This window comes from Sebastes umbrosus, chromosome 15 (genome assembly GCF_015220745.1).
Source record: "Sebastes umbrosus isolate fSebUmb1 chromosome 15, fSebUmb1.pri, whole genome shotgun sequence".
Lineage (NCBI taxonomy): Eukaryota > Metazoa > Chordata > Actinopteri > Perciformes > Sebastidae > Sebastes > Sebastes umbrosus.
This window is the reverse complement of record NC_051283.1, coordinates 19848061-19871012: the sequence shown is the minus strand read 5'-3', so window position 1 is coordinate 19871012 and position 22952 is coordinate 19848061. Positions and strand designations below refer to the sequence as shown.

General features: G+C 39.3%; 2 protein-coding genes and 1 non-coding gene across 4 annotated transcripts; 1 reads left to right on the top strand and 2 right to left on the bottom strand.

The window, feature by feature from the left end:
• The first annotated feature begins 6414 nt into the window (after positions 1 to 6414).
• LOC119503706 (type-4 ice-structuring protein LS-12-like) lies at positions 6415 to 9562 on the top strand. The gene is made up of 4 exons (XM_037795598.1): positions 6415 to 6491; positions 7955 to 8030; positions 8120 to 8246; positions 9175 to 9562. Exons 2-4 carry the CDS (start codon positions 7982 to 7984, stop codon positions 9392 to 9394), a joined length of 396 nt encoding a protein of 131 aa, XP_037651526.1. The 5' UTR covers positions 6415 to 6491; positions 7955 to 7981; the 3' UTR covers positions 9395 to 9562.
• Positions 9563 to 9717: 155 nt separating this feature from the next.
• LOC119503703 (polyadenylate-binding protein 1A-like) lies at positions 9718 to 20076 on the bottom strand. Of its 2 annotated transcripts, none has more exons than XM_037795593.1 (14): positions 19297 to 20076; positions 16427 to 16620; positions 15171 to 15286; positions 14682 to 14821; positions 14460 to 14554; positions 14244 to 14381; positions 13805 to 13900; positions 13322 to 13688; positions 13083 to 13193; positions 12264 to 12409; positions 12053 to 12137; positions 11646 to 11776; positions 11266 to 11365; positions 9718 to 10106 (listed from the first exon to the last, which is right to left on the bottom strand). In XM_037795593.1, the coding sequence occupies exons 1-13, from the start codon at positions 19487 to 19489 to the stop codon at positions 11273 to 11275; spliced, it is 1905 nt and encodes a 634-aa protein (XP_037651521.1). In that variant the 5' UTR covers positions 19490 to 20076; the 3' UTR covers positions 9718 to 10106; positions 11266 to 11272. The 2 variants fall into 2 exon arrangements, with proteins under 2 accessions (XP_037651521.1, XP_037651522.1); XM_037795594.1 differs by having other exon boundaries at positions 12264 to 12406; positions 19297 to 19489.
• On the bottom strand, positions 13999 to 14135 carry LOC119504046. The gene has a single exon (XR_005210492.1). It is a non-coding gene; the product is annotated as a small nucleolar RNA SNORA5 (small nucleolar RNA).
• Positions 20077 to 22952: the final 2876 nt, after the last annotated feature.

Sequence of the window (22952 nt, the reverse complement as noted above, 5' to 3'; positions counted from 1 at the left end):
TAACGAGGAAAAAGTTGTAATATTACGAGAATAAAGTCATAATATTACGTGGAAAAAGTCAGAAGTTTACGAGAATAAAGTTGTAACTTTCCGAGAAAAAAAGTCGTAATATTACGAGAATAAAGTCATAACTTTACGAGGAAAAAGTTGTGATATTATGAGAATAAAGTCATAACTTTACTAGACAAAAGTTGTAATATTATGAGAATAAAGTCGTAACTTTACGAGACAAAAAGTCGTAATATTACGAGAATAAAGTCATAACTTAACGAGGAAAAAGTTGTAATATTACAAGAATAAAGTCATAATATTACGTGGAAAAAGTCAGAAGTTTACGAGAATAAAGTCGTAACTTTACGAGAAAAAAAGTTGTAATATTACGAGAATAAAGTCATAGTTTTACGAGGAAAAAGTTGTAATATTATGAGAATAAAGTCATAACTTTACTAGACAAAAGTTGTAATATTACAAGAAAAAAGTCATCATTTTACAGAGTTAGGAAAGCGATGTTTAAGTCAGACCTGATGTTGCCTTACACATAATAGAATGATCACAGTCACTCCCACACAGTGAGGCTTACAGCTTATTGATTAAACACTGGTATCGGATCGGTACTTAGTATCGGTCAACACCCGTAGCCCAGGTATCGCTATTGGAATCGGGACTAAAAAAGTCGGATCAGTGCATCCCTAATATAAACCAAATTAATTTGATTACAAGAGATGATGGTATAACCTTGACTTTGACCTTGGCACTAATTTACTATTTTACCAGGTACACCTTTATTGTTCAATTCAATCCAGTTTGTGATTGCATTTTGTAGAGTTTATAATGTTACGTTTTTATGGAAATTATGTCAGAAAAGTTTTAATTCAACTCTGTGGTAATTGTTGAGGCCATAATTAGTGATGTTGGGTTGAATTACATTAAAAGGTGTTTTATGCACCAGCATTTACATACATGAGGGTGACATAACATTAGAAAGTCACCAGCTAGTGATGGAAGATGTAGTGCCAGTAAATACCTATAAATACGCAAATTAAGCTACATAGCAGAATATTAAAGCTACTCATTTGTAAAACCAGGCCTTTAATATCTGACTCACTTTTAAACTGTCTGTAACAGAGACATTTTGATTCTGTTGCTGTTTACTTATTGCTAATAGAAACTGACAATGTAATGGTTTACTCAAGTCACAGACAGGAAACAGCTGCTGTAGTGTAATGATTTGATACAATTCCTTAAAACTCCTAAATGTCTAATTTTTGTGACTGGGGCATCAGCAAATTCCACTTTTTTCTCTATGGTATGTAGTAAAGTCAGTTATATGCATGCTGTTGTTATAATTACAACATTTTCTGTAGCACCTGAATGCAGCAGTGGAAAGTCAAAGAAAAAATCAAGCCAAGAAATCTGAGCCTCTGCTGTTCTCTGGCTCCAACAGAGTACAACTACAGTGTGGCTTTACAGCTCCAGCTCTGCAGCCTCAAGCATGTGATTAAAAGCTGCAAGAGGAGTAACTCAGTTTACTCGATAAGAGAGCGGAAACAATGATGATCCTTCTTAGAAACAGACCATATAACTTTGATGTAACTTAGTTTAACTTTGAGTTAGTGGACCACCAAAGACTTGGGGAGGAAATGGGACCTCCTCTTGAGCTTGGTTTTTTTTTAAAGACTTTCTGGAGCTTGTGTACTTTTTCATTCTTTCTGTGGTCTGGTTTGAGGCCAGATGAGTGTGGAGGAGGAACTGGGGAGCATCTGAATATCTGTTTTTCAAAGCTGAATCTGCAAATTTGAGTAGAAGACTGAGGAACATGAAAACATGTTAGCATTGTTTACTTGAGTGCACACAAAACAGGAAAGGGAAATCAATATGTCACAGAATTGTAATGAGTGTTTGGCTCACTGGAGGGCGTGCTCTCATTTCATTACATAATTTACATTAATAACATCAGCTCTGCTGCTCAGTGACATTTGGACACTGATGTTGTTTTCCTAATGCTTAGTTTGTGTGTGTGTGTGTGTGTGTGTGTGTGTGTTGCTCAGCACGGCAATTTATTTTTTTCCCTTCTTCTTGTCATCTTTTCTTCCTCTCACTGTTGATCAAATTACTATCATTATAACTAAAAGCCAGCCTAAACATGTTGTGTTCATTGCAATAAGATGACCTGTCAAAAGCAAATTGCAAATGTCTGATTTATGACAAAATCCAGTGGTGGAAAGAAGGCTACATTTAGGTTACTTAAAAACAGTTTTGAGATTTTCCATTTTTTACTTCTACTCCACTACATTTCAGAGTCATGTATTGTTCTTTTTACTTGGCTACATTTACCTGGCAGTTACTATCCAGATTAAAGTGGCAGTAGGCAGTATATTTTTGGCATCATTGGGCAAAAATTCCATAATAACCTTTCAGCATATTGTAATTCAAGAGAAAACTAGACTTCTGCACCTCCTCATGGCTCTGTTTCCAGGCTCTAAAAAATTTAAGGAGACTTTGGCCAATCACAGGTCATTTCAGAGAGAGAGCGTTCCTATTGGCTGTGCTCCGGCTGGTGGGCGGTGCTTGGTATTTCCAAGAACTGTTCTCAACATGGCTGCCGGGTCACAAACTTTCTCATTTTACAGCTAAACAGTACACAACAAGATGATTCTGAAAACAATTTGATTTGAGAAATAGGCATTGCGGTAACAGAATATTGATTCATATGTGATCAGCGCTGCCTAGTTTGACCGCTTGATCAGAGTTTGCAAGTGATTGACTCGTGGCTCTCATAGACAGCAGCTTGACGGCGGACTCCAGATCAGCTCTGATTGGTCAGATTGGTCAGATTACCTGTCTGATGCACTACTGTCAGGATATAGCGACCGTTTACAAAAATAACTTTTTTCTAATCATATTTGCGACATTCCTGTCTTTAAGAGGCTGTAGCAGGTTCAGTCTTAAAGCTAGAGTGAAGATACCGGCATCATATGAAACTAAAAAAAAACAAGGAATACATTTGTATCAACCTTATCATGTTAGCTTGTCAGTAAGGAGGCTAAATAACGGTCCAAATTTAGGCAAAATTTTGGCGAGGGAAAACTGGCATGATGGTTTTCAAAGGTCCCTTGACCTCTGACCTCAAGACATAAAGACATTTCCACCATAACTTGATGCAGAAAAGGCAGAAATTAGTGCATAAGAATTCACCAGAATGCAGGAAATGAAGTGTTTGATGCTCAAAATTGCCTAGGGGAAGGACCCCCAGACCCCCGCTTAATATTTGTCCCCCCCAATGTCAAATTCTTATTAGGGGCTGAGCCCCCCTAAAGGTCTGATCCTAGAATCGTCCCTGCACCCAAAACACATTTCCCCTTAAAACCTCTCAGATGGTTTCAGTTAAATAAATTAGTTTGAAGCCAAAAGAAGTCAAACGCTCCAATAATTCACAGAAAAAGCAAAGATAAGCAAATGCCAAAAAGTGAAGACAAATTTGTGTTGCACAATGTTTTTTTTCTTCTTTCCGGCCTCATTAATCATCTTAAGATCCATCACAGTTATCTTGAGACCCTTTGAAGGAGGCCTCGACCCGGTTGGGAACCACTGAACTAAACTACTTAATGCTGCTTACACACTGATGCATTAATAACAATCTAATCATGTAATATATAATAATGTATCAGTCAAAGGGGAACTTTATTATTTTTTTTTTTGCAGAAAGAGTACTTTTACTTTTGATACTTAGCACATTTTGCTTATAAAACTTCTGTACTTTTACTTAAGAAGCATTTGAATACACTTTTATAACTTTATTTACTTACTTTACTGGTACTTTTACTTTAGTAAAGGATGTAAGTACTTCTTTGACAACTGTTCTACTCCTTTCTGTTCCACTACATGTGTATAAATGTAATTTCTTGGAGACAGGGTTGGTGTCTGTTACTTTACATATTAATAACATTAGATCAGTTTGTGAATTAGGATTCATTGTTACAAATTAAACGTCAAACACTATATAAAGTAGTTTCAGTTAGTTCCACTTTGACCAGTCAAAACATCACTGCAACAATAATAATCCAATAATATCATTCAGGGCTTTTTTCTCTCTCTTTCCAGGTCTTTTGTAATACCCTTTTGTGTTATACAGGTCCCCAGTTAATGTTCAGCAAAACTACACACATTTCTAAGCTTTATGTTTTCTCATTTTGTCCTACTAAACTGCTCTTACCACCTCCTTCTGCTGCAACGTTTACCCAGGTCTGTGTCATCCTTGCATGCCTTGCATACCAGCTCTTTTTTTTTCCCTTTTTAGAGGATGGGTCTGAGAGACGTAAACAACCTTCTCTGTTTCCACCAGGGGGGTCCGGGCCAGAGGTGAACAGACTCTGGACAGAGAGAATACATTCAATCAATCATTTGTAACTGACTACACGATGGGATTTGCTTTTGGTACAGCGTGGGGGGTTAACTCAAACAACAGCATCAGTAACATCAAAACACCGACATCAACATCACATTACACACGACGAACACAACAGACATTCCCACATCTGGTTTTGATCTGAGCTTTATAGTCGGACTTCTAAAACTCCAGTGCAGGGCTTTCCCACCAGATGAAAAGAGACACGTCGTTCAAGTTTTATTAAACAGCTCGTGTTATTTATGTCCACTGCTCACGTATTTTCCCCGTATTCCCATTTCCCCCCGTCTTGAATTGTTTATGACTGACTGGGGCGGAGCGGAGCTGAGAATTAATGACTTTACAGCGGCCATAAAGATAGACTGGTAGCAATAACACCCTGTTGGATGTAAACCAAAGGTAGAAGGTGTACAGCCACATGGATGAGTATCATACACTGGTCCCCAAAGGACAGCTGACTGAGACTTTTTTTTAAAGTTTTAAAATAACTCTTTTTTTTTTTTTTAGGAAAGAATAGTTTTCAATCCTGTAATTTCTATCTGTCCATTAAATTAAAGAAACAGTATGTTGATTTAGTAGCATCTAGTGGTGAGGTTGCAGATTGCAACCAACTGAATACCCCTCCACTCACTCCTTTAAGGTACATTTTGAACAGATAACAAATTTGTGATTAATTTGCAATTAATTGCGATTAACAATCATGCGATTAATCTCGATTAAATATTGTAATCGATTGACAGCCCTACATAAAACATACATTTTATGGCCATACTTACATTTGTATCTTTTTTATCTTTAATGTTTATTTTCATCGGGGCAGGTACATAACCTGGACCTCATACCACAGGATTTGTAGACTGACTTTTATTCAAATACACAACATTCAACATTACAACAACTCATCTGTGCTATACAAAAATACCATAAAAATTCCACTACATCATTCATGTCTACATGACTCATCCCTCCTTTAAAAAGGAAATGACTGAAAACCATAGGGCATAGGTACGACGGAGTATTAGGGCCACATTGAGGAAAAACAAATTAATCTAAGATTTCAAGAATAAAATCATAATATTACGAAAAAAAAAGTCGTAGTATTATGAGAATAAAGTCATAAGTTTATAAAGTAGTAATTTTACGTGTTATTTTAGAGGGGAAATAGAGCAGCGGGCCGCCTGTGTGAAAATGAGGAACGTGGAGCATCTTGTGAAGTAATAAAGGTTTCACAAATAACAAATACTTCCTCTTTTGGCACATCAGCACCACATTATCATAAGCATCAGGACCTTGAAAAGATTGTGCAAGAAACTGCGTTTATTCCGAAGAAAGAACCACCTGGACCACAGGGGAAATGCCTCTTTTGTGGAGGAGGAAATAACTTTTTTTCGCGTAAAGTTATGACTTTATTCTTGTAATATTACAACTTTTTTTTCTTAAAATAGTATGACTTGTCATTAAATTAAGACTTTTTTCTCGTAATATCATGACTTCATTCTTGAAATCTCCGATTGTTTTTCCCTCAACGTGGCCTGTCATACATACAGTATGTACCACTCATAGGTCACTTTTCAAAACAGAAGTTACAAAGTGCTTTACAACATAAAAGATATATCGGGAAAAAAATCAAAAATGAACACAAAATGATTAAGTATTTAACAACCACAATAGTACAATGAAATGCAAAGTAAAAACAGGAATAAAACAAGATATTCTGTCAGTTATCTTATGTGTTATCATATCTGTTGAAGCTGATTCTGAGTTCTGGCCTCTCGGTCATAACGGTGATGTGGTTACCGGTGATTAAGCGTTTTATTTAATCAATATGATAAGATGAACACTCAGGTTCGATAGTCAGCAGAGAGACTGTTGGACTTTGGTTTAGTTTGCCCAGGTGGCAGACTGAGCAGCAAGGGTCAGAGCTGTGATTCCCTCATACCGGCACAAACATCCCATAATGCTTTATGTCTTTCTCTTGTCCAATCAGATTCACATTACGACAGGGCTGCATCACCTCACAGGACTATAAGAAGTGTGAGAGTCCAACAGGAAGACCCCATCTGCTCCAACTTCTCCTTCGGCACAGGTGAGTCCAGATCTGTTTATCTTATTTTCTCATGTACTTAAACTGAGACGATTCCACTAATTCTTCTTGAATGTAAAACTATTTAATGTTACTCAACTTCAGACTGAAAATGTAACTTATTGAAAGCAAAATGTACCTCTTTATCACTAAGAGATTTAATGAGGGGACATTTTCAATGTTATGCTTCCATGTAAAGTTATGGCATAATCTCTTTCAATCTATTCTTTTGATCTTATTAATAGTATTTAATGTCCTTATTCCTCAAGACAGAGTATTGGGGCCACATTGAGGAAAAAAAATTAATCTGAGATTTCGAGAATAAAGTCACAAGTTTACAAGAAAAAAGACGTAATATGATAATAGAGTCATACGTTTAAGAGAAAAAAAGCTGTAGTATTATGAGAGTAAAGTCATAATATTATAAAGTAGTAATTTTACGTGTTATTTTAGAGGGGACATTTTTTTTTTACATTTTGTGGTACAGCAGTAGCTGGCTTTTGCTATCTAAACGTACAACTGATGCCATTCAACTGAACTGTGACACTAGTATGGATTACATGTGATCCATGCTGCTGTGATGGGTTACCTTTGACAAGCCAATTTATTTTATTATATTTTTCTCTTACTTTTTTCTTTCTCTTTTTTCTTTATAAAATACAAAGTGACATACTGTATGTACATAGAAGACAGACGTAATGGACAGACATACAGACAGTAACATAAGGCGGTTACAATATGCGGCAGAGAGACAGAAGACATAGTGGTAATAAATATATGATGTATTTATTTATACATTAAACCAGTGGAAACGATTAATATTATAATATTATAGTAAGATATTAGTAAATTATAAATTTTTTTTAAAAAAATGTAAAGAGGAAAAACTATGCCCTCATCCACGGGTTGTATAAAAAATTGCCAGGCACTTAAGTGGATGGTTAAAAATAAAAATGCATTAATAAATACAAGCTAGTACATGAATATATTCTTTCTCTTCATACACTTTTAAATATCTTCTGTAGTAAAAAAAACATCTTTGAGGTGTAGCATTTTGAAAATTAGTTTTTTCTGCTCTTGAATCAAAGCAATAAAAAATAGAGGTTTATTTTATGACTGAGATAAAAACTCAAGGGTCACTTATTAGCTTTTTACTGGAGCTGTGGACACGATGTCTCTGATAAGCCAGATAAAGTTTACAAGTTAATGTGTGAGGGGTTGGACAAACACAAAATATTTACCTCCTGACGACAAAAAGCCAGGCTGACGTTCCTAGGAAATGTGAGAACTTTTATCGATGAGTCATCTGATTGAGCAACAAGAGCAAGCATGATGATCAAAACAAGGATGGTGCTTTCAGTCAGAGTGGGTGTGATCACACACTGCAATAGAGCAAACACACGTTAACATCTAGGTTATATCATCATCAACCATATAGAATAACTAAATAATGTTTGTTTTTCTAGGTCTCCTCCTCCTCCAACTCAGCAACCATGAAATTCTCCCTGATTGCAGCCGTTGTCCTGCTTGCCTTGGCACAAGGTATCCCATTTACCTCTCCAAGTATTTTGTTTAACACATAGTTGTGAAAATATATACTTAATTATTGAATTTTTTTTGGAAACCCACAGGAAGCTTTGCACAAGATGCGTCCGATCTTGAAAGGCTCGGTCAGTACTTGGAGGAGATGAAGACCAAGATGGTCCAGGACATTACTGAGATGCTCCGCAACCACGAGGACCTGGCCAACCAGGCTCAGTGAGTACAGTGAACCCATGACACCTCCACCTCCACACATAAAATCAAGGTTTAGTCATGATGACTCACGTTCAAGATGATGAAAATCTATTTGCTGCTGACCACCTCTATATTTATGGAAGGCGTGCACAGATCCACATAGAAAAACCTGTGGAAATATTTCAGCATTAGCTGTGAGTCTCAGTCACAGTTTTTTAAGTGAAGCCAATGTAAGTAGATGCAGTGGTAGAAAGTAACTTAGTACAATTACTCAAGTATTATACTTCTACTTTCCTAAGGAAAGCACTTACTAAAGATTTTACATACAAAACATGTTCAGTGTATAAAATATGATTCATCATGTATTGAACTACCAAGTAGTATATGAAGTAGTTAATGCATCCGTAATAATAATAATATAATAGACAATAGTATAATAGTTGCAGTGGCCACATTATGAATACTTTCAGTTTTGATAGTTTAAGTCAATTTGTTTGCCAATTCTGAACATTTTGAATGCAGGATTTTTTATTTGCAATGGGAGTATTTTATAGTGTCTCTACTTTAAGGCCTACTTAAAGCTGCAGTGGGTAGAATTGGAGCAAAATCCTTCACTACATCCTGACAGTAAAATTTAAACCAACAGAGAAAAAAAAATGTTTGCAGTATTTAGCACTGAATTGTTTTCATTTTCACCCATAGTGAAAGCTTCAGTTAGTTTTCACACTCTTAAGTAAGAAAATGTTAAGTATATACTGATATGCATCTCATTATTTGGGGCTTTTCCTCAAAGCACAGACATCCACTTTGACTATCACTGACTTTGCGAGCTTGAGAAATAAAAATGGTACCCGTTTTTCAGAGACAGCACTGCAACATGCAGGTCTATTTTCTGTTTTGTTTTTTTTTATATACACTGTTTGGTGGTTCATCATGTTCTACCCCACAGGACCTTCATGGCGGACAGGAAAACTCAGCTGGAGCCTCTGGTCGCTCAGATGCAGGAGCAGGTTAAGACCATTGCCGCCAACGTCGAGGAGCAGATCAAGCCCATGGCTGCCAACGTGCAAACTCAGTTCCAGCCCCAGCTCACCAGCCTTTTCAAGATGGTGGAGGGTTTGGTCGAGAGGATTAAGGAGCAGAACCTTGCCCTTCCCAGTGCCAACTAAACAAACTGTCCTTCCAAAAGATGCAAATGTGCCACCACACCACCATCTTGCATCTGATGGCTGGCCTAAAAGTGCAACAGCCTAAAATGTGTTTCAGTGATTGTTGACATCATCATCTCTGTCCCAAAGCACAATTAAAACTTGAAACACTTCACTGTGTCAATTTCACTTGTGTGTATGATTAGTTTTTGTTTTTGAGCACTTCACCATTGGGATTTCTGAATTATTTTGATTTGTCCAACACATTAGGAAACTAGTGATAGTGACAAGCTTATTGTCACCATCTGTAATTTCACTTGCAGCCAATGACAGACACATACGGATTATTTTCTAAGTTTTATTCAAGCAAGCAAAGGTAAAGGTAAATTTCACAATAACAGGCTTCTACAGCCCAAACATTCAAACATTTAAAAGGGATAAAATGGCAGAAAGGAATGCTTTCAATTGTATTTCGTCACAGAAATCTCTAAAACCCCTCAAACTGGTCATTTTTTATTTTGACTTTTTTCTCTTTTTTGTGTATTTTCTCTTTTTAACTCAGCAAACCAGGCCAGGTGTTTCTGTTCATTATAGGCCTAGCTGGAGACTTGTTTCCATTGGTATTTTTTTGATATATCATTTGATTTCTTTTTACTTTGTTTTGTGTATTTTCATTTTTTCACTGTTAAATTCTTTTGTCCATCGGTGAAGCTAGTCTCGAGGTTCCCCACTCCTGTGAAGACAACACAAACATACAATCAGTTATTACTATTGCAGCAAATAGTGGAGTAATATCTAGGTGAGCAGAGACTGAAGTTACGCTCCCTCAGTGTGTGTTGTAATCCGAGCTTCTATGTGCTTTGTTTACGTAGCCAGTCCAGCTGCGTGTGCATGTGAGTCCCAGTGTGTGTGCCCAACTGGCTGGCTAATCGCCGCCGCTCTGCACTGCGCTTATACGGGGGTTACAACTGATAACACCGTCCCAACCCACAGCAACATCACAGAAGTGTAACACCCACCCTCCGGTTTCCCCCCAGGTTAACACTGTTAAACTACTGTTTGTCATCACTGCTGCAGGTGTTTGCACTGTTAGCGCATGCAAACATGCCATGTTTTTTGAACGCTCAAATCCATTGTTGCCAATGTTGACGTGCGGCAGGTGCACTCAAACGCAGGACGGCGCCCCGAGATAAAAATAGTTCAACTTTTGGAACGCTGAAGTGCGCACCACATGTCATGTGACGAGGAACAACCAATCACAGGCGGCAGATATCTTTTCTTTATTCTGTAAATATCAGTCTACAGTAAAGAGGGGAAGTTAATCATTTTTTGTGCTGGGCTACCCAGAGATCTATCCCACAGAATATTTTACTGGCTTCACCCTTTCCTTCCAAGAACGTCAAAACATCTGGTTGAAAGGTCAGCCAACTTGAGAGAAATCGAGCAGTAATGCTTCCGTGAGGGATTTAGGGTACTGGAAATCCAATTCTTTGTTTTGACGCTGTTTAGTTTAGTCAGTTTGGCTTTTACTGCTTAATTACCGCAACTTCATCATTGTCATCTCAGCACTCAGGCACTGGTTGCTTAGTAGCAGCAGATACGACAGTAGCGCAACCTCCGAAGCACCTTGCATAAAAGGATGTAAGCAGCACAGCTGGCGTTTTCCACGTTTTTAGACGCGGCATGTAGGTGCTTAGGTGCTAACCATCGCCATTGAGGGGGGCCGTGTGGAGGCAATACCTCAACCATAGATGTGCTTTGAATTTGGAATTTAGCACTTTAATACACAACTAATAGGATAAGTATGTGGCAGTGTCATTGTGAGATCCATTATTATCTCCTGTCAACACTGTCCTCTTCTTGTTATAGCAGCTCTGGAAAACTAGTCATACCTGTGGTTCAGACACTTGGGACAGCGGCGGCATTTGGCACAGGTTTCTGGGCAGCCTCCTTTGCCTGGTGGGCCTGAAGCACAGCCACCGCCTCTTCCACCTGCAAAGATTAAGTTGTTGAATGTTAGCAACACCACAATATCATGGTGGGATCTGCCACAAGATCCACCTTTCCTGTATCTTAAAAATTACTGCTAACTAGTGAAGATGCATACTTGCACTTGAACTCACATCCTTTGGTGGAAATGTTTCCCGGGACATTTATATTAAGAACAGAAAGCACTCTCTGTACTATACTGTCCTGTTAATATTAACACCTGGTGAGCTCTTCAGAGAAACAACCAAAGGGAAGTTGTCAATATTAATGAACTTGTATTTACCTTTGAGCGGAGAGACTCTGGGGACTCCAGCATGTGGAGCAGCTCTGAGTTGTCAATTTCCAGCAACATGCCAGTGATCTTCCCTGCCAGGCTTGGGTGCATGCCCTGGATCAGGGGGAACAGGCGCTCACCTGGAGGAGTGACAGATAACAGAGGATTTAATACAGAATGTAATTAGCACTTGCCAAGGGCCAGTTATGTAAATACACGGTGTTGTATATAATATGCAGCACAGGTGTAGTGGGGGTGTCGTTTTCTTAGCCGGGGATAGAGTTAACACATTCTGACTGTATGAAGGAGGAACACAAGTTTAAATAGTACATACTAGGTCCAGTGAGAGGCAGGGGATCAGTGTTATGTCAAACCAACAAGGTATGTGGTCATGAAGAGCTGTTGCTGACACTTACCCAGCATCTGCTTCTGTTCCTGTGGTGGAGCAGCGGTCAGCATGGTGGTTGTCAGAGGCTCCTGTCCCTGAACGTGAACAGCAGGCTGAGGGGGAGGGACACAGGGAATTGAAAGTCAGACAGAAATTTTCAAATGCACATCCAAACTGAACTTTCTCCTCATGTGGAGGGCCGAACAGGTCTTGTCTAACGAAGAAATGTGCATTCCTACCTGCTGCATGGGGACTTGTGGCTGAACAGGCATGTGCTGCTGGGGATTGCGGACTCCTGCGGCATATTTGTACTGAGGGACTCCACGCACAGGAGCGGCTGCTGCAGCAGCTGCCATGGCTGGTCGGGGTCCCATGGGCTGACCTGCTGCAAGAGGAGCAAAACAGGGAGACAGAAACATAAACACAAAGACACAAATAGCAGCCATACAGTTTAACTGTATAGAGTGCTCAAGGGATGACGTATTTTTGTAGGCCAACCAGAAAGTTAGCATCGCCCAGGGTTCCCTCGACAAAAAAAAACAACGGGATTTTTCTATTGGGTTTTGGATTATTGCAGAAAATAATCTCTATGGCAAACACATTTATGATAACTAAACGTTTTGTTCAGCAAGATAATCTCCACAAATGAACACCACTTTCATGATTTATGATAATGTTAAGCTATAAACAAACTACACCACGGTCGCATGAAGAGTGAGTATACACAACGAGGCAGCAAAGGCGGACGAGTCGACGTAGTGGTCTCATTTAGCCTCTTGTTAGCTACTGCCTTTTTTTAGACACATACCAGCTTCAAAATTCACAAGTGGGATATTTACTGATGTATTTTATGTCGTAGAACTAAATGTCAAAATCTCTTAAGCTTGTGTTAACCACAGACCTTATTTCAGGCATCCAGCTAAAAACCCATTGAATATGAGACGAGGGAACCGAAAGTGCTAAAGTGCTAACATATTTCCGGGTTTTAGGACTCATTTCTGTAGCACTCTATTTGATGTGCAGTTAGATAGACTATTGACTGAGTATAAGCGACTGACCGACACGCTGGGCTGACATCATGCGGGGCATCTGGCCTGTCGGTCGCATAGCCCCGAAGGTCTGAGGGCGTGGAGCTGAGGGACGCATAACACCCGGCATGTTCTGGAAGTCTATGAACACACAAAAAAAAGAGTGGCTTCATGTACAAGTACAAACAACTGGTTTGGTTTCACTGTGTCTTGATGTGCTTTTAAAAATGACAGTAAATGTACACAATGATGGATGGACAGCTACTCACGTTGTGGCCGGACACCTTGGGTGGCCCATCGTGGGCTCGGGCGGAGCTGGGCCATCTGACCGGCAGCTGGGTAGTAAGCAGCGCGGTTCTGGGCCGGAGGTATGGCTGCCATGAAGTAGCCAGAGGGCGGGGCTGGCTGGTAAGGATTGATGACTGGGTTTGGCACTGCACGCACGGTAGCCATGCGTTGCATGTACTGGTTGGTGAGGTGAGCTTGACGTTCCTCTTTCCGCTGGGCTAGGGCCACATACAGTGGCTTGGTGGCTACAATGCGTCCGTTCATTTCTGTCACCGCTTTCGTGGCCTCCTCTGGCGACGAGAAGCAGACAAAGCCGAAGCCTTTGCTGCGCCCGCCCTCCATCATGACCTGAGAGCGAGAGAGTCAAATGAAATTAATGACTGAATCTGGACGACAGTTAATGAAAGCTGTTTCTCAGAAAACTATTAATGACAGAAGATGAGTAAACAGCGGAGGTCCTATACCTTGGCACTGGTTATGGTGCCAAATGGTGTGAACTCCTTTCGCAGACGTTCATCATCGATTCCATCATCAAGGTTCTTCACGTACAAGTTGACACCCTGAAAATAAGACAAGTAGTAATGTTAATTTTTGACTTCTCTTTTGAAAACATTATGCAGGAATAATGAAAAATGTCCCTTTACTGTTTATTTAAAATATTTGTCTGTAATACATATTTATCCCCAGAATCTATGGTGAAGAAACATGGGGCCCATGAACTACAGAGTCACTGTTGCAGCCATTTTGGCCAGTCCAACCTACTAAGGAGGTAGCACTGAATTTGACAAAGCTGCAGTCTTTCAACATGCTTGACCGGACGATATGATTGAAGGGATTGATTGGAAGTGGCTGTCAAACTATAAAGCATATTTTGTTCTTGTGAATTTGAAAGAGGAATAGGACCTGGTAGCGAGTCATGCGGTCTTGTTTCATTTGCTCAAATTTGCGCTTGAGCTCCGTCTGTCGCTCCACCTTCTTCTGGGCACGGCCGACGTAGATGAGCTTGCCGTTATACTCCTTCCCGTTCATCTCATCCACTGCCTGTAGCAAACAAGAAAATAAGTCAGCTCAGGGACAGGAAATGGTGGGACGTCTCCAGGGGGCTGGTGCAACTCTTACCTTCTGGGCGTCCTCGTGCCTCTCAAAGCTGACAAACCCGAAGCCTCGAGACTTTCCAGTGTCATCGGTCATGACGCGGATACTCATGGAGTTTCCTAGAACAGAGAGATTACCTTTAGTGACATTTTTACCCGATAATGTTTTACGGCAGAGGATCAAAACACTGTATATGTATGTACAGGAGCATACTAAGTCATTTGAAATATGGACAAACTGACTGACCGTATTTACTGAAGACATCCCTCAGCTTTTCTTCATCCATGTCTTCGCCGAAGTTTTTAACGTAGACATTTGTAAACTCCTTGGCTCGGGCACCCAGCTCAGCCTCGCGCTCTTTGCGAGATTTGAAACGACCCACGAATCTGCATTGAAATGGACATTTAGCAATATTTTTAATACACATTAACTACATGAATTATAGGAATAATAAAATGCTCTGCTCCTCACAACTGTAAAATCAATTGTGTATGTTTAGTAAGTATCATTACACACTGCCCTATTATGCGAGTTATGCAGGGCAGTCTTCATTTTCCACAAATCTATTTATTCAGTCATCTTTGCAAAAACACGTTGACTGAAAAGTGTCTCAAGCATCATTGTGCAACCTTCAATCAGACCAGGTGCAGTATTAATTGAACAAAGAGTCTTTTGTTTCCATTCCACACATTAGTATGCACCACCGTTTAAAAACTAGTTAAAACATTCACTTACACTTTTCGGTCATTGAGCAGCATGCCATTCATTTTCTCAATGGCTCGTTCGGCTGCCTCCTGAGTCTCAAAATGCACAAAGCCGTAGCCTTTAGAGCCATTCTCGTCACAAACCACCTTAAGAGAAAGAAAACACATGCTGCTTTTAAGCCACACACACACACACGCAGTATATTAAACCTGATTCGTCCGATCAGTCTCCTCTCTGAAATGGACTTTCTATTGTGACGTCATTTGTATTGGGAAACGAGTCCAGAATTTCTTCAACTGTGAAACTGTTCAAACCCTATCAAAAATAATTTGTTGCAGAGCTGGGAAACAATGTACAGTTGATATATATTAATGGATATACAAATTCATTCAATTCATTAGCCCTGTTCAGACCTGCCATTAACATGCATCTTTGGTGATCCGATCACAAGTGGACAGCTCTATGTAGAGGTGTGAACGCACTCAAGACGCATTGAGATCCGATCAGTCAGAAAACATTCAGAGGTGGTCTGGAACGCAAATGGACACATTTTTTAGCAGTGTATACGTGAATGTGTCCTGGGTCACATTAAGGACCGCCAACTCAACTGACGTCCCGCTTGGATCTGAGGGGTATCACTGCGCCTCCTCATGAATAGTACAGGCAGACACGAGTGCTCGTCTGCCTCGCGGCATGGAGACCACTTTTGTGCTCTACTGTATCCTGTTGGTACAACTGTATTTTCTTTATAGGCTATAACAACAAAATAAAATAGATCTTATCTATGTTTGTGTTCATACAATGTACCCACATTCACAAATATGTAGGATATCACTACTGACATTCCTGTAATCTTACCTCACAACATCTGCTGCATTAACAATATGTTAACTATGCGTTTATTTGCATATAGGGGGGGAAGTGAGAGCCGATCACAAGTGGTCACTCAAGATGCATGTGGAGACGCATTCTAATGCAAGGTGTGAGTAGACGTACTTAAGGGCGGTCCACTTTTGATCGGATGACCCAAGACACATGTTAATGCCAGGTCTGAACAGGGCCATTGTTTGGTTTAAGGGCACAGGGCAACCACAACAAAACTGTTGGGGGAAAAGTTGGGAAGCAGGTCTTTCACGTCTCCATAGTGCAAACAACTCTTTATTTACAAAGCACACACATGCAAATGACACCCGCCCTCACAATGCTGTACCATAACAATGGTGGTTGATCATCCCCCGGTTTCAGGTTAGATACAACAAAAGGGGTGTCGGCCACTAGTCTTTTACCTTGCATGAGAGGATGTTGCCAAAAGCAGAGAAGGTGTCGTATAGAGCCTTGTTGTCGATGGACTTGTCAAGATTCTTGATGAAGATGTTTCCCACGCCGCTCTTTCTCAGTGACGGATCACGCTGCGACCACATGATGCGCACAGGCCGCCCCTTGATCACGTCAAAGTTCATGGTGTCCAGTGCACGCTCGGCTGAAGGAGGGAACACAGGAACAGGGGTTAAATTATTTGTATAGACCTTTTCAAACTTAACAATATAAAGATTATAAATGGGCCCCTTTGTATTTCCTGTTGCAATGGTTGTTAATGCAGTAGCTGACAGAAGTAATATTGGACCAAAGCTGTTGCCCTTGCAATGAAAAGATCTATACCTAAATCTTCAAGTGCTGGATATGAGAGATAGTCGCGAGGGGATTTCTAATGCTTGCAGGGAAACCGAATAAAACCGTTCAAGTTTCTCCCCATGGCCATTTCTAAAGAAACAGATGGCTCACAGTTTCCCCACCATGCTGTCATGGTGGTAAAACATTTTTAACATCTGCTGATCCTCAAGGTGTCACCCTCCTTTTAGTCCCTTGCTCCAGGGCAGCTTGAAAGTAGGTGTTGCTGCATTCCTCTACTTCCCCTGGTCTAGAATTTCAAACTGGGCCTTTAGTCACAAGTCGTCAGCACATCTGCATTAGCAGTCTCTGGGAGCTTGCCAACTCAGACCAGTACAAATATAATAAAGTTTCATTGATCTAAATAATTCAATTATAGTGGCAGTTTGTTCCACAGATAAAAATGGGGGTAATCTCACTTATCATTAATCTCAACTGTCACTCGACTTATCGACCACTCGAATAATTGTTACAGCTCTATTAGTATTTCATCAAGTACACCATTTTAATTGGCAGAGTGGTATTATCGATGAGTATAAGGATGCACCGATACCAGCTCGGATACCGGGCCGCTACCGACTCAAATAGCTTGACCGGGTATCAGTGACAATGAGGACGATCTATTCTATTCAATTCAATTATATGTTTGTATACTATATACATTATATACTGGAATTTTAATACCAGATTAAGTTTTGACGAATTTGTTGCTGCATTAAAAAGGGTTTACAAATAATTTTGGTAATTTGTAAAATTTGCTGGTGTTTGATTTATTATTTTAATAATAAATATCAATTCAGTAATTTATATATCTGTATTTATTTGTCACATTTTGTTTTACATAGTTAGGAAAGCAATGTTTAAATCAAGCCTGGTGTTACCTCAGATATATGAATGATCCAAGTCACTTCTACTCAGTGCATACAGCTTATTAATTAAACACTGGTATCGGATCGGTACTCCATATCAGCCGATACCCAAAGCCCAGGTATCGGTATCGGCACTGAAAAAGTCAGATCGGTGCATCCCTAAACGAGTATACATTAAATAACTACAAATCAAGGAAGGGAGGGATAAAAATAGTTCACAAAAAACATAATACTAGGTGGGGTAAACCAATATCACAATATACATTGAGATTATAGAAACTGGTCATTCCCTTTATACTGTGGAAGCCAGGCCTATCCCTTTAATAGATCTCATCTTGTTAAGCCACCATTGCTTTATGGTTTACTGAATTTAAAAGATTTTCGCATCAATGTGATGGATTACCTTGACCTGTGAGGACTTTAATTCCATGTATTAACCACTAAAAAAAAGAGAATTCCTGTCTAGTTAATTTTCTAGTTTGAGAAAAATGTACCATATTGTATTTTATATTGACAGATATAAAAATATAAAATGACATAGATAGATAGATAGTAACTTTATTGATACCGAGGGAAATTCCAGATATAGGTAGATATTAAGACATACATCATGTCAGAGGATTTGATCCACATGCCCCACTCCTAATATTAAGAGGCTATTAGTGCAAAAGCCTCAACAGATATTTCTCAGTAAAAAAAACAGAAACACACCCAAGAAAAATCAGAAGGCAAATGCAGACCTGTGCTCTTATCAAAGAAATGCAGAAAATGTGTTGCAGATATTTGGCTTCTAGGGTTATGTAAAAGCTGACATATTCTAACATTTTAGGAACTATTTTTTCTATTCAGATTAAGATGAATGTCCTTATCACAACAAAAGGTGACTGCAGTTGTGTCAGCTTTATGGTTTACTGAATTTAAAAGATTTTTGCATCAATGTGATGGATTACCTTTACTTATGAGGACTTTAATTCCCTGTATTAACCACTAAGAAAAAGAGAATTCCTATCTAGTTAATTTTCTAGTTTGAGAAAAATGTACCATATTGCATTTTATATTGACGGATATAAAAATATAAAATGACATACATCATGTCAGAGGAGAAGAGAAACCAAAAGGCAAATGCAGATCTCTGCTCTTATCAAGGAAATGCGGAAACATGTGTTGTGGGAGGGCAGATATTTGGCTTCTACGGTATGCAAGGCTGACATATTCTAACATTTTAGGAACTATTTTGTCTTTTCAGATTAAAAGATGAATGTTCATATCACAACAAAAGGTGAGCATTGTGTGAGGGGCTGATGTAATAAAACGTGTTGTGTCAGCACTTTCTTTAGCTCTGAACACAGTTGGGGTGTTGTCCTGACAGAGAACAGAGATAAAGAGGCATTGAGTAGTCAGCTGGCAGCTCACTAGCAGTCCTCTGCTACATTACATTACATTATCAGGGTGGGCTGGGCTGCTGTGCTTTGCTGCTACGCCACTGCTGCTGGGGAGGTTCAACTGAGGAGACCCGACAACATGTCGGCCGCAGTCACGTGTAGTCGTGGAAAGAAGACTAGCTCTCCACATGTCACAGCCTGTCAGTTTAAAACATTTTAATAATAAAAAGTACTCACCGTCCGCTGGCTGTTGGAAGTTGACATAGGCGTATCCAAGGGAACGCCGGGTGATCATGTCCCTACAGACCCGTATCGAGAGGATCGCTCCGGCTGGGCTGAATTTCTCGTACAGCATGGCCTCGGTCACATCTTGATGCAGATCCCCGACGTACAGGGAAGCCATGGGGTAACTGGGAGCACTGGGGTTCATTTTCGGAGGCTAAGCGAACAAAAGTACGGACGATGAAAAGGTGTTTTTTTTTCCTAACCGACAAAAAGTTTTCGGGCGAATGCTTTTGGGTTTCTCAACGGTCGACTAACGGTCAGCTCGCGGTAGAAGAATGCTGATGGTGGCAAACAACCGTTGGCCGAGTCAGTTGGAAGGTATCGGGGTAAAAAATGTCGGATAAATACGTTAAAATAACACAATGTCGACTTCTAATGAGAGTTAAACTCATTCAAATTCGACACGTAATGATAAAAAAAGCAATTTAACGATACTTAGCGTCGCTTTTTCAACCAGTAACACGTCGACTGACTCGACTGAAAAAAAAAAACTGTCGTTCGATTTAAACGTTAGGCAGCCGTTAGTTACCGTGCTCAGGCCTCCTCGAGGTGTCTCTTCTCGTCTCAAGCTTCACCGTTGTTACAAAAAAAGAAAAAAAAATAAGAAGTGATTTTTTGTTTTTTTAAATGTTTTGAATTTTTTTTGTATTTTTTATTTTTTTTATAGAATGTGTGCCGAGCGAGCTCAAGAGCACACACGCACTCACACAGCACTAACAGCCGGGGTATGAGGGGAAGGAAGTAGACGGAACGTGTCCTATTTATACTAGTCGACGCATCATCAGAGAAACCGACCAATCAGCTTCCAGTGGAGGAAGTCGAGGGAAGTTGTCATATTTATACTAGTATGGGCGTCATCGAAAAATGGACCAATCAGCTTCCAGTATCGTTGGAAAAAAAGAAAAGTCAACATATGGGCGTTGACCACAACTGTACGCATGATGATGAAATCATGTAAAAATGTATTGTTAAATTGACTCATTGTGTTAACCACAATCATTTTAGTGGTGCTGTGACGTGAATTCCTCCGCAGTGGTTGGGCTCTACATGCGGCCCAAAAAAATCACACAACCAGCCCTACCAGAAATGTCATAGGGCTTGTCATGCCTTAGGTATGACGTTTAATTACTGTAACACAATGCATGACTCATTTGATACGAGTGTATGATCATATTTGTAATACGCATACAAGAATGCATCACATACAAATCCTTCACACTATTACTACTATATAATAATGCATACAGTACACTTTCATAGACTAAGCTACTGGAGTTTCCCTGCACTATACTCATTTTTTAACAGTCTCTTCTGCACTATATTCACTTTTTTAATAGTCCTGTATCACAGCTGTAACCCTGAACTATATTCAGTTTTAACAGTTTTCTTCATCTCCTTGTATTTATATATATATATGGTATATATTTTTTTAACTTTGTACTTTGCGCTACTAACTTTTTTACTGCCTTTTTACTAACATGTTTTGCACTATGGAACTGTGATGCTGGAAACTTGAATTTCCTTCGGGATCAATAAAGTTAACTATCTATCTATCTATCTATCTATCTATCTATCTATCTACATTTAGTCAATGTGGATAATGTGGATAGAGTGACATGCTGCATTCAAAAGATGTAAAAAGCAAGAATAAATAGACCAGGGAACGTTTTGTGTTTGTATGGGAGTTATATATTCATACTTTAATTATTACTTTTGCTTCAAGAACATTCATTAACTCCTTAAATTAAAGTTGGTATAAATCTTTCAGTAAGTAGCATGTTACAATTTCTCCCTGATAGAATGTTTTAAGGGTGAGTTGCCTTAAAGTGTGAAACTGCCTAATGTGGGACACCTAAGCTCCAGTGGTTGTACGTCTTCCTCAAACAAATACAAATAAAAAAAACTATTGATATTTAATGTCTTTCTAATATGTCTAAATGCTTCAAAACTATTATAGTCTTTATTTATTTATTTATTTATAATCTTATTGTTTGTTTGATGTTAGATTCTCCATGTAACATCCACACATAAGCCTGTAGGTTTTGCAACAGCAATAACATTGTAAGTGGTAAAATGACTGAACATGGGATTGCACATTTAGCACTGAGTGTTTCCTGCATTAATTAAGGTGATTTTTAGGCCTTTTAACAGACGTTTCAGTGTCCCACATTTCAGACATGACTGTCCCACATTAGGTTTGTCTGAGAAAACTTGGCATTAGAGTACTGATATACCATTTCTTTTATGAGAGTGATATCGGCATTTTCTTTCTTTTTGGGGTTTGATTAGGACACATCCTGGGGATTTCGGAGTGGTACTGGGTTTGGATTTAATGTATCGGCTTCATATCAGGCTAATTCACCCTATCTAGATTGACTGCAGACATGCCATTAACCCCCATTTCATGCTTGGAACACATCATACATTTCTTAATGTAGACCATTGACCATACCTGCTACAGTTACATAGCATATATTGTTGGATTCAGCACAGCCCTACCATTCCAGCAAGCCCTGATTGGTGATACAGGGACAATCACAGCCAAAGCTGCATAAAAGTATATGAATACATTCATCATAGACTTTCATATTTGATATTTCCACTTATTGTAATTATGTGTTTGTAGTACTGTATGTCCTCAATATATTCCCATTCTGTTTCTTCACACATGTAGAGGAACCCCCTGGCTACTATCACACCAACTTTGGGATCAATCAGAGCTTGCATTATGAACTTACGTGAGTTTCGGTGTACCATCTCCCATTCGGCCTGGCTTTATTTTGCACTTCTTTTATTTATGAGGCATGTCACAATATCTGTCAATTTAACCACTTTTGCAGTAAAATATTTTTATACAAGAATCCATTTCATGTGTAGGAGACCTAAGAGAATATGAAAAAAACATTGTTGTGCTTTGTTTTACCTCCAGTAGGGGTATCTCAAAAACTAAAGCACTTTTGGGGGTAGCCTATATACTGTATGTTCAGCCTTCATACAGCTGTGTGGGGAAACTCTTATTCAGCTGCTATCAGCGTGAAAATGAAAGACAGAGCCACATTACTCACTTGACTAGATTTGTCTTCAAAAGGGCATTGATCAGAGTTAAAGTGCTCACAAATGTCACTGAAGTGGGCCTACTGATTGATAATGTATATGTGATAGGCTTAGTGTTGCTTAAAGGTTAACAGCAGTGAGCTTATGATGTGCATGGCTGTGAAAAGGAATAGATTAGTTTTGACATTTTTGCTAAAATCTAATCAAGAGACATGGCACCCTGTGATCTCTCATGTGAGTTAGACTTGGTTTTTAGTCCAATTTTCTCAGTAGGGTTGGACAAATCATTTCTAGGTTTATGAAGAGATATATTAAATTACACATCTACATGCACAACATAGCCAGCTCCATTTGCAGATGGCAGTGTTGTCAGTGAGAAGGTTGCTTCCATCTAAAATCAAACCACAACTCTGCAGTCTCTTCCAAGGTGCTTTCATTTTGAATTCACCAGAACCAAGGGATTTATCATTATTAAGTAAGCTACAGTATTTTATCATCTCAGATGTTTCAGCAGTAAAGCAAAGTGTCACACGAGTATTATGCGCTAATATTAG